At 44.4% G+C, this 19,684-nt stretch overlaps 1 protein-coding gene across 1 annotated transcript; it reads left to right on the top strand.

Annotated features, from left to right (window-relative positions):
* Positions 1–14,299: 14,299 nt before the first annotated feature.
* On the top strand, positions 14,300–16,957 carry LOC110627911 (probable protein phosphatase 2C 14). The gene is made up of 5 exons (XM_021774301.2): positions 14,300–14,915; positions 15,014–15,184; positions 15,805–15,975; positions 16,070–16,249; positions 16,388–16,957. Exons 1-5 carry the CDS (start codon positions 14,637–14,639, stop codon positions 16,850–16,852), a joined length of 1,266 nt encoding a protein of 421 aa, XP_021629993.1. The 5' UTR covers positions 14,300–14,636; the 3' UTR covers positions 16,853–16,957.
* The last annotated feature ends 2,727 nt before the right edge of the window (positions 16,958–19,684 follow it).

Genomic DNA, 19,684 nt, shown 5'->3' with positions numbered 1-19,684 from the left:
CTAGAGATATTAACAGCACTCGATCTCTGCTCAGTCATACATTCTCAATGGCTCATCAACTAAAGTCTGAATTCCCCATGATTTCTTATCTGAGCTGGAAGCCGAGCATGGAATTTCTTATCTAATCAACCAATGGGTGTTTCGCCATTGGAAACACAAAACCTTTAAGCTCTTCCTAGAATTAAAGCGCAACCATCATTCTAAATCCAGTAAGCTAGCAATTGCACATAAGAGCTCGAGTGCAGCAGCCCTTAAACAAGTTGGATATTCTAATAACAACTAGTATTACAGTATCCGATGCATTTATTCCCAGATGAGATGTTATTCTACGCAGCTCCTGACTGTCCATAACGTAACTGCCTGCAGAAGTGTTGGAGTCTCTGCGAGTGGCAGAAGCGACAGCGGAGGCGGAGGACACCAGCTTTACTGCTCCTTCCGGCTCGTCATCAGGAAGTGTGCTCGTCACGTAATGGAGCAAGTTAGGATTTTGCAGAGAAGGGTAGCTGCTGCAATTGGTGTTGTTAGTAGTGTCCTTTGGGTTAGAGAGAGAGAGAGAGGTGTCTGGATAACAATGGCGGGGAGGAGCACTGTTGGCTGCTGAGGCATTGCTGATAGGCAAAAAGTACGACTGCTTTTATTGGATTTGGGTACATCAATTCCCATTGGCAGATGGGTTGGGCAAGGCCTGACTCTAAGCCACGTTGTGTACTGAAGTCCGAGTTCGGCTCGGCCCGATTATTCAAGTCTATGAATTTAATTGAAATTTAATTCAATAAACTCTACTTAAAAAGGAAATTATATTATTTTTACATGCAATTTATAATGCGTAGAATCGATTCGAATAGTTTAAGACAATTTTGAATATTTTCCATCTCATCCAATTAGAAGAAATTTATAATACGCCGTGTATTTTTCAAAGTCTAACAATTTAACACAAATATGCAAATAAAAAAACTAAACAGATGACCTAAATAAAAATCCTACTGCAACCGACAGAAAGTTTTCACACCATCGATAGAAGCTATTCGCCATGATAATCTAATTGACTCAAAGTTATCGAAGAAGTAACCGCCAACACCCAAGTAAATCTACAATCTTTCGATAACGTTCTGATGATCTGAGATCCAATAGAATAGAGTTTTACAAGGGTTTTGCGTTACTGAATCAGGCTTAAACTTTCTGAGAAGGGGACTCCTCTTTTATACATTGTCTTGCTTGCTGGTGACGTGTAAAGGTCTCTCCAGGATTGGGCCACGCGTCTCTGCCATACAGATTCGGGTGTACTAGGGTATCAGCTGCCTGTTACATGCGTAACGGCCTCTGATTCTCCTCATGCGTACGTACGAGCGGATCTGCCAGGCTGTCTGGTGAGTACTGTGCTGGACCCCGGGCTGGGCCGAGAGTTGGGCTGGACGCTGGGCCTGAGAGGGGTCTGCTGGTCAGGGATCAGGCTGGACTGAGTGAGGAAGCTTGGTCGAGCCCGGCCCGGAAGCTGGGATGAGCCAGGCTTGTTGGGGGGTGTCAAGTACGTGGGCCTCTGTGTCATGGGCCTTAGGCTGGGGTCAGGCCCCTGTTCTGGGGTGGAGAAATCCAGCGGTCATCAATTGCCCCTTCACCTTCTCGGGAGTTATTGCTCCAACTGCCGAGGGGGTGAATATCAAGAACCATCATGGCCGCGCCTGTTCGTGTCCAGGTGTCTTTATAATACTCTTTCATTGTTTTATCTTTGCGCAGTTTCTGAATCCTATCTGCTCTTTCCTCTTTCGGGCTTTTCTTTATTCTCCGCGTTCTCGGTTATTCTGCTTTCCTGTCCTTGTTATCTGGACATGTCTTTTCTTTCCTTTCTCATGAATATCTTTGAAGGATTCTGACAGCATTAATTGAGAATTCGGCTCTGCCTTGTCCTGCAAAACATAAACTTTTGGATATATATGTTAACCTCACCTCTTTACCATTCCCAGGCACTTTGTTGGAACAGAGAGATTTTCTTGTTTTATCTGTGAAGGACCCATTTGGTGCCTTCTTCAAGCGGGTGAAGGCGAGCTTGATATTACATTGCCGTGTTGCTCCAGGAATTTGTTTTAATCTTACTTTTACCATTTCGACGGAAAATTGTGCTGACTTATCTCTGTCTTGGGACTCTTTCGTAGTACCTGAGATGAAAATGGGTCAATTCAGAATTTCAGAGGAGTGGACGTTACCTCTAAGGAGTTTGAATGTCGCTTTGGGGATCCGTCTGGTAGGGCGGTTGATGGGTGGGACCATTCGGCAAGTTGCTGAAATTATCTTGCCCAGATCTTCTGGCCGACCTCCCCCGTTGCTGCCTCCTTTGGATATAAATGGAAAGGGCTCAAGTGTTCGGTTCGTTGTTTTCTTTGATGTGAAGCACCAGTATTATTAGTCTCTTTGATGTGAAGTACCAGTATTACGCGAGACTGAGATCTGCTACACTCAGCCAAGCTTCTGCTGGTACCTTCACACGTTAGCCCGGCGATCCTCCTGAGGTCGTAATCTGAAGCCCGTGTTTTTTTATGCGTGATATACACACAGCATATGACATGTGAGTTTGTCATGCGTATCACACTTGGGCAACCGAATGCCGTCCTACAGAGGATCCATGGGAAACGCTTATGAGGATTAACTTCTTGGCTTTCTGCAGCTCTTTCTGCCAAACTCACATATCGAGCTGCGAGAGTTTCTCCGAACCGAAGGCCGAAGTAGTAGGATAGGTGATAACGATGTAATTGTTGATGATGATGCATGTGGCTATGTAAATCCTTTAAGGATAGTCTTTCGTCCCGTAGTGTAGGCCTTTGTAACGTGCTGTAATGTGCTTTTCTTTTAATGAAGTTCTCGTTTTCGTTCATACTTGAGTTGTTCTTTCTCTACCATGGATGGAGTACTGAAACTGCTTTTCTTCGTAGCTTTAACTGAAATTTGTTTTTTCTGAGCTGAACTAACTGTACTGGTGAGCCGGACTTCGGACCCATTTAGCCAACTGGGCTTTCATATTTCCGAACTGGGTTGTCTGACAGATCTATGAGCTCGGTCTCTACTTAGATGAATTGAGCTTTGAGTCTCCTTCATCCGGGCTCTCAGGTGCGTTGTCCGAGCTGGACTAGCCGACCTGAGAGCTCTGTCTTTCGCTTAGTGAAATGAGCTCTGGGTTAGCTGGCCGGGCTCTCAGGTCATGTTGTCCGAGCTGGACTATTCCGACCTATGAGCTCGGCTTCTGATGAGTCGAACTCTAAGCTCTCAGCTCAGTATAGATCCGAGGTACCCTTGTTTTAACAAGTCAAATCTTATATATTCTATGTGATGAGTAGGTCTAACCTTTATCATGCTTTCATCTGCTTGCATCTTTGAGTTTTTCTTTCCATTTCCTTGATACTTGCCATGGATGTGGTGAAGTGATGAATCTTGTGGGTTACGTTGTCTTGGCTGGAGATCAGGTCTGAACAAGTTGGGCTTGCCTGGGCCTTTAAGTGATGGGCTATCATTGTGGACCTGGCCCTTGATAGATGTAGACAAGCCCAGCGATCATCCTTTTGCCCCTTTACCTTCTCTCCGGTTATTACTTAACCGTTGAGAGGGTAAACTTCGAGAGCAATTAATGATCGCGCCGCTCCAAGACAAAACTGTTCAGATCAACGTTCCGTCTCATCATTGCCTTTCATTTCGAATTCCTTCTGTCTTCCGAAGAAATTAGCTCTCTTCTGCTCTCTGGCTTCCTGCGACTCCTTTTGCGTTTTTCACCTTATTGTGTTCTCAGGTACGCTCCCTTGTTCTTCCATGGCAAGTTCAAAGCTTCCTGATGTTGTTAACCTTGAGTCACGCATTACTTCTTCCAATATAACTGATCACATCTCCCGGAGGCTTCTAGATACTCCGTTGTATTTCATTCGAGCACCTCGTCCAAATGAGAGGATAGTTCTTCCCTACCCTCCCCCTCCTGGTTTAGTGGATCCCCAAGAGGGTCGTAGCATAGTATTTTTCCTAAAGCAGAGAGAATTTGGTCTACCACTTCCCTTTTCCCCTTTCTTTGTTGAGGTCTTTGAATACTTTGGGGTGACTCCTCGAATGTTATCCCCAAATTCCATTTTATTCATGTCCTGTTTCGAGTCTATTTGTTTGTGTTGGGGTTTCACCCCTACGGCTTGTCTGTTTGTTACTTTTTTCCGCCTGGTTAGGGCGAAGCAAAACTTCTATTACTTTTCCCCCCGCAATGGGCTATCTCTTCTTACGGGCTACAAGGATTCTATAAAGGGGTGGATAGAAAATTTCCTTGTGGCGGAGCTGAAACTAGGGTCCTGCCGATCGTGGGATGTGGGCCTAAGTTGGGGGGAGATCTTTCCGGGCTGTAATGATCTGCCCGAATTGAGTCTTATTGAGCAGGTTGGGCTGCTTCGACTGACTTCCGTTGAGAGGAAGTATGATGTCGAGAAGTGTATGTTTGCGGCCAACCTTAGGGATATCCAGGACACGGGTATAGTGCTTTGTCCGGCTATTCCATTTCTTCGTTATTAAGAATATCAGATAATATGCTGATTCTGTACAATTTCTTATTTTTTGCAGCTTCTGAGGTTAAAATGGACGGCATCAAATTCCCCAAGAACCTTGACTTGTCTCGGGAGAACATGCACGCAATTTTTGACGCCTTTGGGGATGGGCGTTCTGTAACTGAGATTGCTATAGAGCTAGCTCAGGTCGCTTCCTCCGAGAAGGTCAGCCGGCCGTCTGGTAAAGCTTCTTCTCGAGCTTCCAAGCCGAGCTCTCACAGCACTAAATCAGCTCAGCCATCTAGCCGTGGTGGGTTGAGCTCAAAGTCTACTGAACAAGTGGGACAGGGTGCTGCCCATTCTACTGAGGAGGTGTCAAGGGGAAAGTTTAAGTCCCCTGCTGAAGACAAGGAGACCTCTGGGACGGGGATGGAGATCATCCTCCTAGGGGATCAAAGTCCAGAGGCTTCTGGTGAAAGTGCCCCTGTCCCTGTGAGGACTGAACCTGAGGGTTCTGAGGGCATTCCAGCAAAGATCGGAGGCAAGCGCCCAGCCTCTTCTGGAAAATCTGCCTCTTCTCCTGTCCGGAAGAAGTCCAAGGTTGCGACAGGATCTTTTCCAGCTCTTCCTCCCATTGGGAAAGGGAAAGGTGTTGCTGCTGACCCGTCATTGCCTTCTCCTGGCAATTCTCTAAAGACGTCGGGTATTACATCCGAGTCTCCGGCCAGTGCTGTTGCCGACCTTCTTAGGGAGCAAATGTTTGGTGGAACCACAGAGGCCTCGGATCCACGCCTTCTTGCTCTGACCGGCCTTTTATCCAGCTTTACCAAGGAGCAAGCATCCTTCCAGTCTCGCTCTCGTGAGGAGCTCGGATCGTCCATTAGGGAGATGCTTCTAATGGTAAGTCATTTTTCCTCCTCCTTTCAGTTTGCTTTGTTTCTTTTTCTTGATGGTTGCGTTTTCATGTTAGGTGACGGGCCTCTTTATGGAGGTGGATATCCGTGATCGCTCCCTCCGGGAGTCCGTAGATCGCCGAATTGAAGAGGCACGCCTGGAGGAGAATATATCTGCCACCAGTGATGCGAGGGGCAATTTGGTAGCTGCTCGGGAGCAGATCCAGTCCCTCCAGGTGGAATTGCATTCTGCGTTGGAGGCCCTCAAAAAGGCTGAAGAGAAAACAGCCGAGACGGCCAAGCATACCTCATCCTTAGAAGATGAGTTGTCTCGGACTCGCAATGTTCTCCAGGAGGCTGATGAGAGGGCAGCTACCTTGGAGGTTCGCTGTAGAGGAGTGCTAGAGCAGCTGTCCTCTATGACAGAGGCTCTCAAGGAGAAGGATGAGGCCGTTAGCCAGAAAGCTGAAGTCCAGCGCCAATTTGATGCCTTAAAGGCCGATTTCGAAGGATTTCAGACTCATCTGGAGGAAGTAAAGGCTCAGAGAGAGATGGCCGTAGCTCGGGTGCAGGTCCTTGAGCAGGAGTTGAGCACAAGCTCTGACCGTATCAGAGACTTGACTTCCTCGGCTGAAGAGTTCGACCTTCGCCAACAACAGCTGAAAAATGAAGTCAGAGTTTTGGAACGTAAATGTTTAGCCCTGCTTGAGGTGGTAAAGTATGCCGAAGAGAAGGCTATTGCGGAGTATCAGAAGTCTGATGAGCTAAAGGGTAAAATTGATCAGGCCTGTGAAGCTCATCTTCAGGACTACAAAGATTCTTCTGAGTTTGAGGAATTTGTAGCCGAGGCTTGTGAAGAACATCTTGATGAGTATAAAGCTTCTAGTGAAATGAAACAGGCTATCTTTGATAGGGCCTACCGCATGTATGTAACTGGCTACAATCGCGGTTTAAGAGAAGCTAGACAGGCTCCTGATATTCCTTTGGCCAAACTTCGTAGGCGCGAAGTGGACTCAGATGGCGAGTCAGTGCTATACGGGGAGGATGATTTCCCTTTGCCCCGAGGAGATTGTCGGAGGGACCGAGATCGGCCAGCTGAGTCTTCTTCAAAGGGATCCGAGCTAGGGTCGGAGGAGGACGATCCTGATTCTGTGAAAGAAGGCCTTCACCCTGGGTCAGAAATTGCCCCTACTATTGAGAGCGTTGGTCCGAAGGACACCGAGCTTCCTTCAGGGGTGGCTGTAAATAGAAATAGTGAGGGTGGGTTTATTGATGTAAGTCCTTTAAGGACTATTCATCCTTCTTCCTCACCGGAGAAATAAATTGTAGTAGTTATTAATGGAATATTAGTTTTCCTTTTGTTTTTCATATTCTTTGACATTTATCTTTACTCTTCGTATGTGTGATGTAGACTTCATATATTTATTCAGAAGCTCTAAATTAATCTTAAGTTGTGAGTTTAGCTCTTAGCTGTCGTCTGAGAGATCAAATCTCGGACCCATTTGATGGCAACTGTCATGCTAGTTTTCGACTTCTAGTCCTTCTTTCTTCGTTGTGACTTTGTATATAAACTGATTTAGGCTTTTGATTATAGCCTGAATATCCGCCTAAGGATTTATGAGTTCTTCTATGGAGGGAGCTCGGCCTTTGTTTTTGGCTTTCGTATCTTGATCTTTTGAAGAAATGAATCTATCCGAGCTAGGAGCTCGGTCTTGGGCTTATCGGGTCGAGCTCCCTTTGTTTTTGGCTTTCGTATCTTGATCTTTTGAAGAAATGAATCTATCCGAGCTAGGAGCTCGGTCTTGGGCTTATCGGGTCGAGCTGGGAGCTCGACCCCCTTTTTTTTTTTTTTTTTTTTTTTTTTTTTTTTTTTTACCTGCCGGAGGTCTTACGAGATCCTGGCTGTGCCGGGGTGACCTTGGGGCCTCACCGGCTATCCTTTATTTTGTTTTTCCGGGAGTTCTACGGGATCCCGGTCTTCTACCTCCAGGAGGTCTCTATGTCTCAAGGAGGCCTTCTTAGTGCCAGGAGATCTTGGGGATCCTGGTCTTTTACCTCCAGGAGGTCTCTATGTCTCAAGGAGGTCTTCTTAGTGCCAGGAGATCTTGGGGATCCTGGTCTTGTAATTCCGGGACGACCTTGGGGATCCCGGTCTTCTTCCTCCAGGAGGTCTCTATGTCTCAAGGAGGTCTTCTTAGTGCCAGGAGATCTTGGGGATCCTGGTCTTCTACCTCCAGGAGGTCTCTATGTCTCAAGGAGGTCTTCTTATGCCAGGAGATCTTGGGGATCCTGGTCTTGTAATTCCGGGACGACCTTGGGGATCCCGGTCTTCTTCCTCCAGGAGGTCTCTATGTCTCAAGGAGGTCTTCTTAGTGCCAGGAGATCTTGGGGATCCTGGTCTTCTACCTCCAGGAGGTCTCTATGTCTCAAGGAGGTCTTCTTTTGCCAGGAGATCTTGGGGATCCTGGTCTTGTACCTCCAGGAGGTCTCTATGTCTCAAGGAGGTCTTCTTATGCCAGGAGATCTTGGGGATCCTGGTCTTGTAATTCCGGGACGACCTTGGGGATCCCGGTCTTCTAGTTTTGTTCTTTCTTTTTCAAAGAGAAGTAACATTCTTAATGGAGATAACATCATTACGTAAAGAATGGCGTTATTTTATTTATTTGTGCCTTTCAGAGTACAATATTTTTCTTTACATATATTTCAAGGGAAGTACCTTTTTAAGTGCTGGATGTTCCAGGCGTGGGGCTCGGGGTTTCCTTGCATATCTTCAATTCGGTATACCCCGGGCTTGACCACTTTTGTTACCTTGAATGGACCTTCCCAGGTCGGTGCTAGCTTGCCTGCGGCTGCTCTTTTTCCTGTAGCTTCCAAGTTTCTTAAAGTCAGGTCTCCCACCTTTAAGCTTCTTTCTCTGACCTTTTGATTATAATATCTTGCCGCTCGTTGTTGATAAGCAGCAGTTCGGACTTGCGCTTCTTTCCTAACTTCTTCAAGAGCATCCAGGTTGCTTCTTAACTTGTCCCCATTAGTGTCTTCGCTGAGAAATTGAACTCGATGAGTGGGGATCTGTAATTCAACTGGAACTACGGCCTCCGTACCGTAAGCGAGTGCGAACGGTGTTTCCTTAGTGGGTGCTCTGGGAGTAGTTCGGAGTGCCCATAAGATACTATTGAGTTCTTCTGCCCAATTTTCCTTTGCACCATCCAGCCGCTTTTTTAATCCTTGGAGGATTGCCCTGTTAGTGACTTCCGTTTGACCATTGGTCTGAGGATGGGCCACGGAGGAGAACTTATGCCATATACCCACGTTCGTCGTGAAGGTTTTGAAAGTGTTGCAGTCAAATTGTCTGCCGTTGTCTGAGATAAGTACTCTGGGTATGCCAAATCTGCAGATGATATGCCCCCATACGAAATCTATCATCTTTCTGGCTGTGATTGTTGCTATTGCTTCTGCCTCTGGCCATTTCGAAAAGTATTCCACAGCTACCACTACAAATTTTCTTTGCCCCGTAGTCTTGGGGAAAGGGCCCAGGATGTCAATTCCCCATTGCGAGAAAGGCCATGGACTGGATATGCTTGCCTGAGGAGTGGCAGGGGTCCTGATGGCATTAGCTAATCTCTGACATACGTCGCACCTTCGGACAAACTCTTCTGCTTCTTTCTTAACAGTGGGCCAGTAGTATCCTTGCCTGAATATTTTGTTAGCTAATGTCTCTGCTCCCTCGTGAGCCCCACATAGGCCTCTATGTATTTCCTCCATTACCCTTGCAGCTTCTTCCGGACTTACACACCGGAGCCATGGGCTGGACTTCCCCTTTCTGTACAAAGTTCCCCTTATTACTTGGTAATTGGCAGCTCGAGCTGCTATCTTTCTGGCTTCGTCTTTATCTTCAGGGAGTTCGCCCTTCTCCAAATACTTCAGATAGGGGCTCATCCAAGTTGGGCTCTGGTCCACCTGCAGTACCATGTTTGTCTTCTTGAAAGCAGGTGTGCGGATATGCTGTATGTATACTTCGTCAGGGAGCTGCTCTAATTCTTCTTTGGTCAATCGACTAAGCAGGTCTGCCTCCTCATTTTCATCCCGAGGTATTCTTTGAAATCTGACAATAACTCCCCGCTCTGCGAGCTCGGCTTCTATGGCTTTTACTTTATCAAGATAGTTCTGCATGATGGGGTCTCTGGCTTGATATACCCCCGTTACCTGGTTGATCACCAGTTGAGAGTCACTATTTACTTCGAGGTCGGTTACCCCTACTTCCGAGGCTACCAGCATCCCATTCACCAAGGCCTCGTACTCGGCCATGTTGTTAGAAGCCTTGAATTCTAATCGTAAAGCATAACATACTTTGAAGCCCTCCGGCCCCTTAAGCATTATCCCTGCACCGCTGCCCTCAGATCCTGATGCTCCGTCTACATATAGCTTCCAGCTAAATTCTTGGGAAAGCTCTCGCTCTCCTTCCTTTCTAGGCATCTCCGAGGATGATTCTTCCTTCTCCTCGTTGAATGAGCATTCTGCTATGAAGTCAGCCAGCGCTTGAGATTTTATTGCTGTTCGAGGTCGGTATTCCAGACAGTAGGGGCTGATTTCCACGGACCATGCTAACATCCGTCCTGAAGTTTCCGGCCTACATAGGACCTTCTTTAAGGGTTGGTTCGTCATCACAACTCCTTGGTGGCCTTCCAGATAAACTTTGAATTTCCTGACTGCTAACAACAAGGCATAAGCCAATTTTTCAATGTTCGAGTACCTGACCTCAGTGTCTCTAAGTACCTTGCTGATGTAGAAGACAGGTTTCTGCTCCCCTTCTTCCACTCTTACTAGTACTGCGCTGACTGCTTGCTCTGAGGCTGCCAAATATATCAGGAGTTCTTCCCCTTTTACGGGGCTGCTGAGCACGTGAGGCGAGCTGAGGTATTCCTTAAGCTCTGTGAAGGCTTTTTGGCAGTCTTCTGTCCATTCAAAATTCGGGACCTTCCTCAATTTTTTGAAGAATGGCAAACACTTTTCTGCCGACCTTGACATAAATCGGTTAAGCGCCACCACTCTCCCGGTTAATCTCTGGACATCCCTTACGCAGGTTGGCTCTGACATATTCAATATGGCCTCTACTTTCTCCGGATTAGGCTCGATGCCTCTTCCACTCACCATGTATCCCAAGAACTTTCCGCCCCTGATGAAAAAGGCACATTTTGCCGGGTTTAACTTCATTCTGTATTGGTCTAACACCCCAAATATCTCCCTTAGATCTGCTATGTGTTGTTGAAAAGTTGAACTTTTAACCACCATGTCATCCACATATACTTCTACATTCCTGCCAATTTGGTTCTTAAAGATTTTATTCATTAATCGTTGGTAAGTTGCCCCGGCGTTTCTTAATCCGAAAGGCATAGCTTTGTAGCAGTAAGTCCCATCTTCAGTTATAAACGAGGTTTTCTCCTCATCCGACTTCTCCATTGGGATCTGGTGATAACCAGACATAGCATCCAAAGAAGACATATAATCAAAGCCGGCCGTCGAATCGACCATTTTATTAATATCGGGGAGGGGGTAACAATCTTTGGGGCAGGCTTTATTTAGGTCGGTGAAATCTATGCACATCCTGTATTTGTCATTGGCTTTCTTGACTAACACAGGATTTGCCAACCATTGTGGGTACATCACTTCCCTAATAAAGCCTGCTTCTTCTAACTTCTGCACTTCCTCCCGGGTGGCCTGCTGTTTTTCTCTTCCTACTACTCTCTTCTTTTGCTTCACTGGTCTGGCCTCGGGGAGGACATTCAATCGGTGTGTCATCACTTTAGGGTCAATTCCTGGCATGTCTGAGGGCTTCCATGCGAAGGTCGACGCGTGATCTCGGATCAGAGTCATGACTTCACCTTTTTGTTCTTTGGTGAGGTTGGCGTTGAGACTGAAAATCTTACTTGCATCTGCTTCTGATAAGGGGAAGGTTTCCAATTCTCCAACTGGCTCTGTCCGGGCTTCTTTTGTTTCATCTCTGACCTCCAGAACTTCTGAGTCAAGCGCTTCTCCAGTTGAGCTTGGTTCTGTTACTGTGGCCAAGTATACCGCCCTTGCTTTTTCTTGGCTACCCCGAACCATTCCCACTCCTTCTTCCGTTGGGAACTTGAGTGCCAAATACCTGATGCTGGTGACAGCTTCAAAGCTAAACAACGCCGGCCTCCCTAAAATCGCATTGTAACTCAGTGGGAGTTTAACCACCAAAAACACCTCATGATGGGTGCGAGCTCTGGGTGCCTCTCCCAAGGTAAGGGCCAGCTTCACCTTTCCTTCCACAAATACCGGTGCTCCTCCGATCCCTTTGATGGGTGACTGGTCCCGAACCAGCTGTTCCTCCGGGATTCCCATCTGCTGGAAAACCCGATACGGCAATAAATTGACCTTACTCCCATCATCCACTAGAACCTTCTTCACCCGAAAATTATGAATGACTGCTTCAATAACAAGCGCGTCATCATGGGGCATCTGAATGCCCTGTGCATCTTCTGAGGAGAAAACGATGGCCATGGGTGAGTGTTCAACGATCTGCATGACCTCGCCATTGCTGATCTCTCCTTCCCGGTTTCTCTTCTTTCCGCGACGGCTCATCCGTCCTCTAGTTCCTCCAACAATCATATTAATAGTCCCACTAGACCCATTATTCACTGGTCCAGCTCCGGTTCTCCTAGGCATCTGGGCTGCCGGATTAGGCGAAGGCCTCTGCCCCTCCGGTTTCTTCACAAAATTTTTGAGATGCCCCCTCTTTATCAATCTTTCAATCTCCGTGATTAACTGAAAACAGTTATTTGTATCGTGGCCGTGTGTCCGGTGGTACTGACAATACTTGTCAGGATTCCTCTGATCTGCTTCCGACCTCATGGGTTTAGGCCACTGGAGGAACTCCTTATCCTGGACTGCCATGAGCACTTCGGCTCTGGAAGCGTTGAGGGGAGTAGGCTTCTCAGGAACCCAAGGGGGGAGCACTCGTGGTTCATGAGCCCTGGGAGGAGGGGGGGGCCTTTGATCCCTTCTTTCCCAGGCCTGCTTATATGGCTCAGGTCTCTTCCCACGCTTCTTCTCGTGTTTCTCCAGCCTTCCTTCCTCTGGGGCTTTCTCTTTTCCTGCCACCCCTTTGGCAAATCTACTCGTTACTAAGGCGTCATCCTGCCTTATGTACTTTTCCGCCCTCTTCATCAACTCGGCCAGTGAGGTCGGAGGTTTCCTGCTCAAAGAACCAAAGAACTCGGCCGAGGTTGTTCCCTTTTGCATGGCCTCTACCGCCCTTCCTTCGTCGAGCTCGGGAATCTGCAGGGCCTCCGTATTGAAACGGGCGACATACTCTCTGAGAGATTCACCAGCTTTTTGCCTAACTGTTTCCAGATAGCTTGTCTTCCTATCTGCTGGCACCCCGGCTACGAACCGGCTAATGAAGCGGAGGGCAAGGTCTCCGAAACTTTTAATGCTTCCGGCCTCCAGGCTGTTAAACCATGCCCTCGCTGGCCCCGAGAGCGTTGTTGGGAACACCTTGCACATCAGAGCATCTGACAGAGTTTGCAACTCCATGAAGGTCTTATAGTTCATGACATGTTCTCTCGGGTTTCCAGCCCCATTATAGGCCGCCATCGGCGGCATCATAAACTTTTTGGGAACGGTCTCCTGCTGCATTACCTTTGAGAAAGGAGAAGAAGTAGGCAAGGAGGTTTGACTCTGATCTTTCTGACCTAGCTCGACTAGGAGCTGCTCCTTCAACCTTTTCAGTTTTTGGTTCATCTTCTCATCTTCTGGATTGGATCTTTTGCCCAAACTACATTCTTCCTCCTCTGTTTCAGTTCCCACTTCCCTGGTTGTTTCAGCAGAATAGTCGTCCACCTCTTCATTTTCTATCATCTCTCTTGCCCTTCTCCCATGGATTCGGGCCTCCGGTTCTTCCTCTTCTCCGGCGTCGTGGTTGTTAGTTTGGAGGCGGATAGAGGTGGGTCGGGGTTCATCGGTTCTGGGTTCCTCCACTACTGGGAGTGCGTTTACTGGGGTGCTAAGTCCCCTTTGTTGCATTATCTGCCCCAACCAGTGAGCAGTGGTTTGTAACTGGAGAGCCATGGTTTGAATGTCTTGGTTAGACAGGGTCATGGTGGGAGCATTCCCTGCCAAGCCTGGCGAGGGATTAAGAGAGATGGGTGTTTGGTTATTTAACGTCGTAGGGCTAGAAAAAGAGAACTGCTGCCCCTCCTGGGCGGAGCTTAAGTCATTTGGAATATTAAGGTTACTTTCTTGGTGGTTTGCCATTGTGGATCTCAGTGGGTTTTGAAAGTGAAAACTCCGGTGATGAAAAGATCTCCTTCGTTTCCCACAGACGGCGCCAATTGATGATCTGAGATCCAATAGAATAGAGTTTTACAAGGGTTTTGCGTTACTGAATCAGGCTTAAACTTTCTGAGGAGGGGACTCCTCTTTTATACATTGTCTTGCTTGCTGGTGACGTGTAAAGGTCTCTCCAGGATTGGGCCACGCGTCTCTGCCATACAGATTCGGGTGTACTAGGGTATCAGCTGCCTGTTACATGCGTAACGGCCTCTGATTCTCCTCATGCGTACGTACGAGCGGATCTGCCAGGCTGTCTGGTGAGTACTGTGCTGGACCCCGGGCTGGGCCGAGAGTTGGGCTGGACGCTGGGCCTGAGAGGGGTCTGCTGGTCAGGGATCAGGCTGGACTGAGTGAGGAAGCTTGGTCGAGCCCGGCCCGGAAGCTGGGATGAGCCAGGCTTGTTGGGGGGTGTCAAGTACGTGGGCCTCTGTGTCATGGGCCTTAGGCTGGGGTCAGGCCCCTGTTCTGGGGTGGAGAAATCCAGCGGTCATCACGTTCAAATTTAGTTAGTAAGTACAGATTACGTGCGTATAAAAGAAAAGAAAAGAAAATAGATAAGAGCACATGCGAGTACTAATAACCAAATCAGAGGTTCTCGCTCTGTGTATAATAATTAATCCAGCTTAATTATTCTCGCTCCCTCCTAGCTCCTTAACAACTATGCATTCAAACTTTTGACCAAAATTCCCAGGTTCTAACGGCTCTCTGATGAGCTGCAAGATACCACTTTGACCCCTCCAAACCCTAACTGCCGTCCACTATTTTTACTTTGACTCCTCTTTGCTCCTCCCTTCTTCCCTCTCCTCTCCCTTTTCGTTTTTCTCTTTTATAGCCGTTGGAGCTATCCTCCATCTCTCTCTCATTCTCTCCCTTTGTATTTGTGATGTTTTTGCAAAAAATGAACGCGAACCCCACCGCAGAACTGCCTTCTAATCCAGTTGTTTCTTGTTCTTTGAAGCGAAAGAGACCACCCAAGATTGAGATCCCAAATGTGTTGCAAGAAATTCAGGCTGATAAGCTCAAGTTCAAAGACCTCACCCCCAGAAATGATCCCGTTTGTTTCAGTGGAATGGGTGTTGGCGTCTCTGCTATCAAAGGCAATAAAAAGTTCATGGAAGATACCCACAAGATAGTTTCTTGCTTAAACGGCAGCTCAAACAAAGTAAGTTCTTAAAATAACAATATTTGTTTATGAGTTAGCATTGTTTCCAAAAATTTTTCTATTTTTGCTTATTGGGCTTTTTTGTTGGTGATATCCAGGGCTTTTTTGGTGTTTATGATGGGCATGGAGGGAGAAAAGCTGCGGAGTTTGTTGCAGAGAATTTACATACCAACATTCTCGAAATGATGGTGAATTGTACAGGAAATGTATCCAAGGAGGAAGCTGTTAAAGCTGGGTACTTGAAAACAGACCAAGAGTTCTTGAAACAGGTATATTTCTAACCGTATTATTAGTCGAACTTTATTTTCACTAATCAGAAGTAAAAGATGATTTTTTGCTCTTACAAGATGCTTAGAAACCTTCCAGCCAATAAATTTGGGTCCTGTTACACTGTCGTGGAAAATCTGAGCTCATTCTGATCTGTTGGTTAATCATAGATCTTAGCTTGTAACAGAGTGTTTCTTGGTCTACAAAAACTGGCTTTATTTTACTTGAAAAGACAAACTGAATGTAACTATAACGGTAAAAGGGTGATTTATGATAAAAAGACTACAAGAGGACTTGTGAAACTTCATATTTTTCTCTTGGTCTTATATGGAGCCCTATGTCGAATTTGAAAGTGTCATAATCAGAATTCTCTATTCAGAAAAAAAAAAAAAAAGAAAAGGAAAAAGGAGAAAAGGTGAGAGAGATGAATCCTGTTTATGTATCCTTTTCCATCTGCTGATTTATGCTGCAGTTTAATTCTTGGTTTCTACATTTAATTCATTGACATGGCTCTGGTGTATGGCCGTATGGGAGCACAACTGCAATTTCTTACTTACCACTCTGTTCGTTTTTATTTTTCATATGCGTGGTAAATCCTGAATGAAAATGTGACTAAATGCAGGGCGTAGTCAGTGGTGCCTGCTGTGTCACAGCATTGATTGAAGGGGAAGAGGTTGTTGTCTCAAACTTGGGAGATTGCAGGGCTGTTCTTTGTAGAGGAGGAGTGGCTGAAGCCCTTACAAAAGATCATAGAGTAGAACACGAGGAAGAACGAAAAAGAATTGAGACTAAGGTATTTATTATTATACTAAAACTAAATTTGGTGAGGTAGTTGAAAAGAGAAGTTGTAGATAATGACTGATGGAGTTCATTGATACTTGATCCAGGGAGGATATGTTGAGATCCATCGAGGTGCGTGGAGAGTCCATGGTGTCCTTTCTGTTTCTAGAAGCATTGGAGATGCTCATCTGAAGGACTGGGTAATGGCCGAGCCTGATACAATGATCCTACAGCTGACGCCGGACACTGAGTTTCTAGTCTTAGCTTCTGATGGACTATGGGAAGAGGTTAGTTTGGAACAATTCGCGGAAGGCTTTATGCACATACCTCAATGCCTGATCTTTAACTCAAACTACATATTAATATATTTGGGAATTGATTTATGCTCGACTTTATTGACTTTATTGTTTGATATCATGGCTTAGGTTGGGAACCAAGAAGCTGTTGATACTGTGATTTCATTGTGTAAAAATCAGAAGAAATTGGGATCCATTCGAGATATTCAAAGAGAGGATGATGTTTGTCATGGCTGTGTCAATGTAAGTCCTTCATCAAAGTTGCGAAGGGTGTCCTTGGTCAAGCATCAAAAGGGTTCAAAACAATCACCAAGAAACAAGCAAACAGTTGATAGCGGGAAAGATCTGCAAGATGATTATGCATGTGAAAATGAAAGTCCTCCTACAAAGTCGAGAAGGATTTCATTGTTCAAGCGAAAAAACACCAAGGTTGATTCACCTAATAAAGAAAACAGTGCCCATAAGAAGGGACCTGCCTCTATGGGGCTTGGGGCTGCTTGTAAAGAGCTTGTGAACCTTGCTGTGAGAAGAGGTAGTCTGGATGACATTACTGTGATGATAATTGATTTGAATCACTTCAGATGTAACAACTGACATGTGGATTAATCTAGTCAGTGCATATTGTAGCTGCCTGGGTATGCTGATCTCAATTCTAAGAATCCATATAGATCACATTAGTTAAGCATTTTCGGCGATTTCACATTAGCTTTCACTTTCATTTCCATTCAGTTCCTGAGATTTAGCACTTGAGCTAGAGGTTGAAGTTATAATCAGCTTTAGCTTATTCTACCACTTAAAACCAAGGGAGCTTGTTTAAAATTTGTATTTAGGCAAATTGGTTTAAAGCAGGATATGAAGGCTGCCATACAATGTGTTCTTGGTAGAGCTGATAAATAATTCATCTGCTTCAAAGACAATACAAAAATAATATTAAATCAACACTGAACATATACTAAACCTTGAATCATTTTTAAGGAAGATGCAGTTTGAAGTAAAGGACCAATCATGCTGTCCCTATCTATCATGAAAAGCAACTAATTATAAGGAAAGTCTCATGAGGAAGAGATTAGGATGAAAAAATAATTTTAAGAATTCAGAGTTCAGATCATGATCCCACCTGATGATGTGATATAATGATCAAATTAAGCATAGAAGGACCAACTGTTGGACCTGATCTGCTACATATTACTCAGCCTTTTCCCCTCATCATCTGTCCCTCTAAGATTCCTTGTCAACTCACGTTCAACTGAAAAGTTAAAAACTATAATTATAAAATAATTAGATCTCATTTACCCTACCCACATGAGCTTATTCTGAAAGCAAGCTCCATTTCCCACATCAACCTTTTATCCTTTCTAGGACTACACTTTCTCAAAAAGAAAAACAAAAAAAATCCCAATTTGATGAAACAGTTTCAGTTTGCTTTTTCACTGTGGGAGAAATTATATGATTTAGTGAAGATAAAGCCTGCTACTGAAGTTAACCCACTTTAGAAGAGGGAAAGAAAGTGAAGTTGGGAAACAGAATGAAAGGCTTACACGTTTTGAATATAATCAAGTATTAGATGCGTTGCTTTTCCCACATTCTCGCTCATTTCCACCTTCTAAACAGCTAGTCTGCAAACAAACAAGACGTAAATTATAGAACTGAGGTTCTCTTGATGATTCCACGCTCAAGAGAACTTCTGACAATGGCAGCTTATATGAGAAGATCTCATTTGCCTCCAGCTTGTTAATTTTGCACTCCATTTCCATTTTTGTTCATCTATTATCTCTAGTATCATGCATGATTCACTAGGCATCCTGCTCGCTTCTCATCAACCTAGAAGCAAACCTATGAGCCGGCTGCAACCATAACCAGGTCAGGTCAGAGTGTATCTATGTCTGTATACGGGACGAAATTAGCCGCTCACTGCCGTTTTATCACCATCACATGGTGCAAGAACCTGATGCTGCATGGCCTTTTTCTTTCTGTTCAAGCAACAGATGTAAACGAGAATCAGCAGTGCAAAATTGAATTGAAGCCATGGTACTTCTGGACGAAATTATTTTTTTATAACATTTAATTAATCACTACCCTAATAATTATGCACTATTTAAATAATTAAAAACTACTATAATAATTAATATTGTGAAATAGAACCTAAATTTAAAAGTCATGTAAATTGTTGAATTGGTCTTTACAATAATTGAAAAAAAAATCAATTGTTTATATTTTGAGTTATCCTTAAATATAAGAGGATTTCAATTCTATTTCTATAATTGAATTCTACTTGTTTATACATAGATTGCAAGGTTATTTGCTTACACACATAAATAAAAGAGAAAAGTAGGTCAAGCCATGCCAAAAGAAAAAAAGAAAACAAATATTATTTAGTATTTTATTTTTGAAAATAAGTATCTATTTAATTCTTCCATGTATTTAAAGAGTTAATAATGTGTTAAATAACTAAGATATTTTTATTTCTGTTTAAGAAAAAAATATTTGATTAATTAAAAATTATAACATTTAATCTTTTAAATTGTTAACCATTTCAAAATATAGAATAACTAAAATAAAGATCAAGTAAATAATTTTACTACATCACAAAAATTAAACAGTAATTTTTTGAAAAAATTAAAAAACAAAAGAAAGGAATATAGAAAACAGTGTAGATGGGCCATGACAACCATCCTGTCACGTGCCATGAAACCACGAGGAGATGTTTTTTTTTTGTCAGAGGTAAAGAAATTCATTGATTAATTCTGTTTAACATTATGATTTAAATTACTATTATTGTAAAAAATATTATTTTAGTTATATTAGTTAATTTTTTTTAAACAACAGAAACAATGTGAGGATTGAACCAACTGTACATCTAATCAAATTAATTTCAATTATTTTTTTTTGGAATTTTAATTACTTTGCTAAATTGCATCATATGAAATGTGCACCAACTAATGATGAAATATCATACGAGTATTTACACACACACAAAAAAAAAGATATCATACGAGTATCAATCAGCAGGTTGGTAGAAGAGAGCCTGTCCACTGGGAGGAGAGGCTCGGCCAATGTTGCAGAGAGCCCACCTGTGTTAGAAAATTGAATATGGCAGTAGACTCACATGACGTTTCTTCTGAGACTGATGCCACTGATACCTAGAAGCTCAACCCCAACACAACATGCCTCAATCACCACCCAGACCCCATTGAGATTAGAATGAGAAGAGAGGAAAATTCAACTGGGAATTTCGATGGTGAGCCAAGGCCTGGTTCAGTTTCAGTTTCTAGAGTTTGAGCCAAAATCGGATTGAAGAGTCTTTGGGTTTAATTATTAATTCAATTTTGATACCACTTGGCTCAGATTGCTTTTCTAATGCTACGGCTGTATTCTCTTGATTTGTCTTAATGAAACTGGCTTCTTCTCTAAAAGTAAAAAATAAAC

Source organism: Manihot esculenta, chromosome 12 (assembly GCF_001659605.2).
Source record: "Manihot esculenta cultivar AM560-2 chromosome 12, M.esculenta_v8, whole genome shotgun sequence".
Classification (NCBI taxonomy): Eukaryota; Viridiplantae; Streptophyta; class Magnoliopsida; order Malpighiales; family Euphorbiaceae; genus Manihot; species Manihot esculenta.
The sequence above is the reverse complement of the archived record's forward strand: the minus strand, read 5'-3'. Positions and strand labels throughout refer to the sequence as shown.

Bases quoted from the DNA above. Each gene is read 5' to 3' on its own strand.
- LOC110627911 (XM_021774301.2), top strand. From the start codon at position 14,637: ATGTTTTTGCAAAAAATGAACGCGAACCCCACCGCAGAACTGCCTTCT. The intron at 14,916-15,013 runs GTAAGTTCTTAA...GGTGATATCCAG, and splicing joins TAAACGGCAGCTCAAACAAA to GGCTTTTTTGGTGTTTATGA. The intron at 16,250-16,387 runs GTTAGTTTGGAA...ATCATGGCTTAG, and splicing joins CTGATGGACTATGGGAAGAG to GTTGGGAACCAAGAAGCTGT.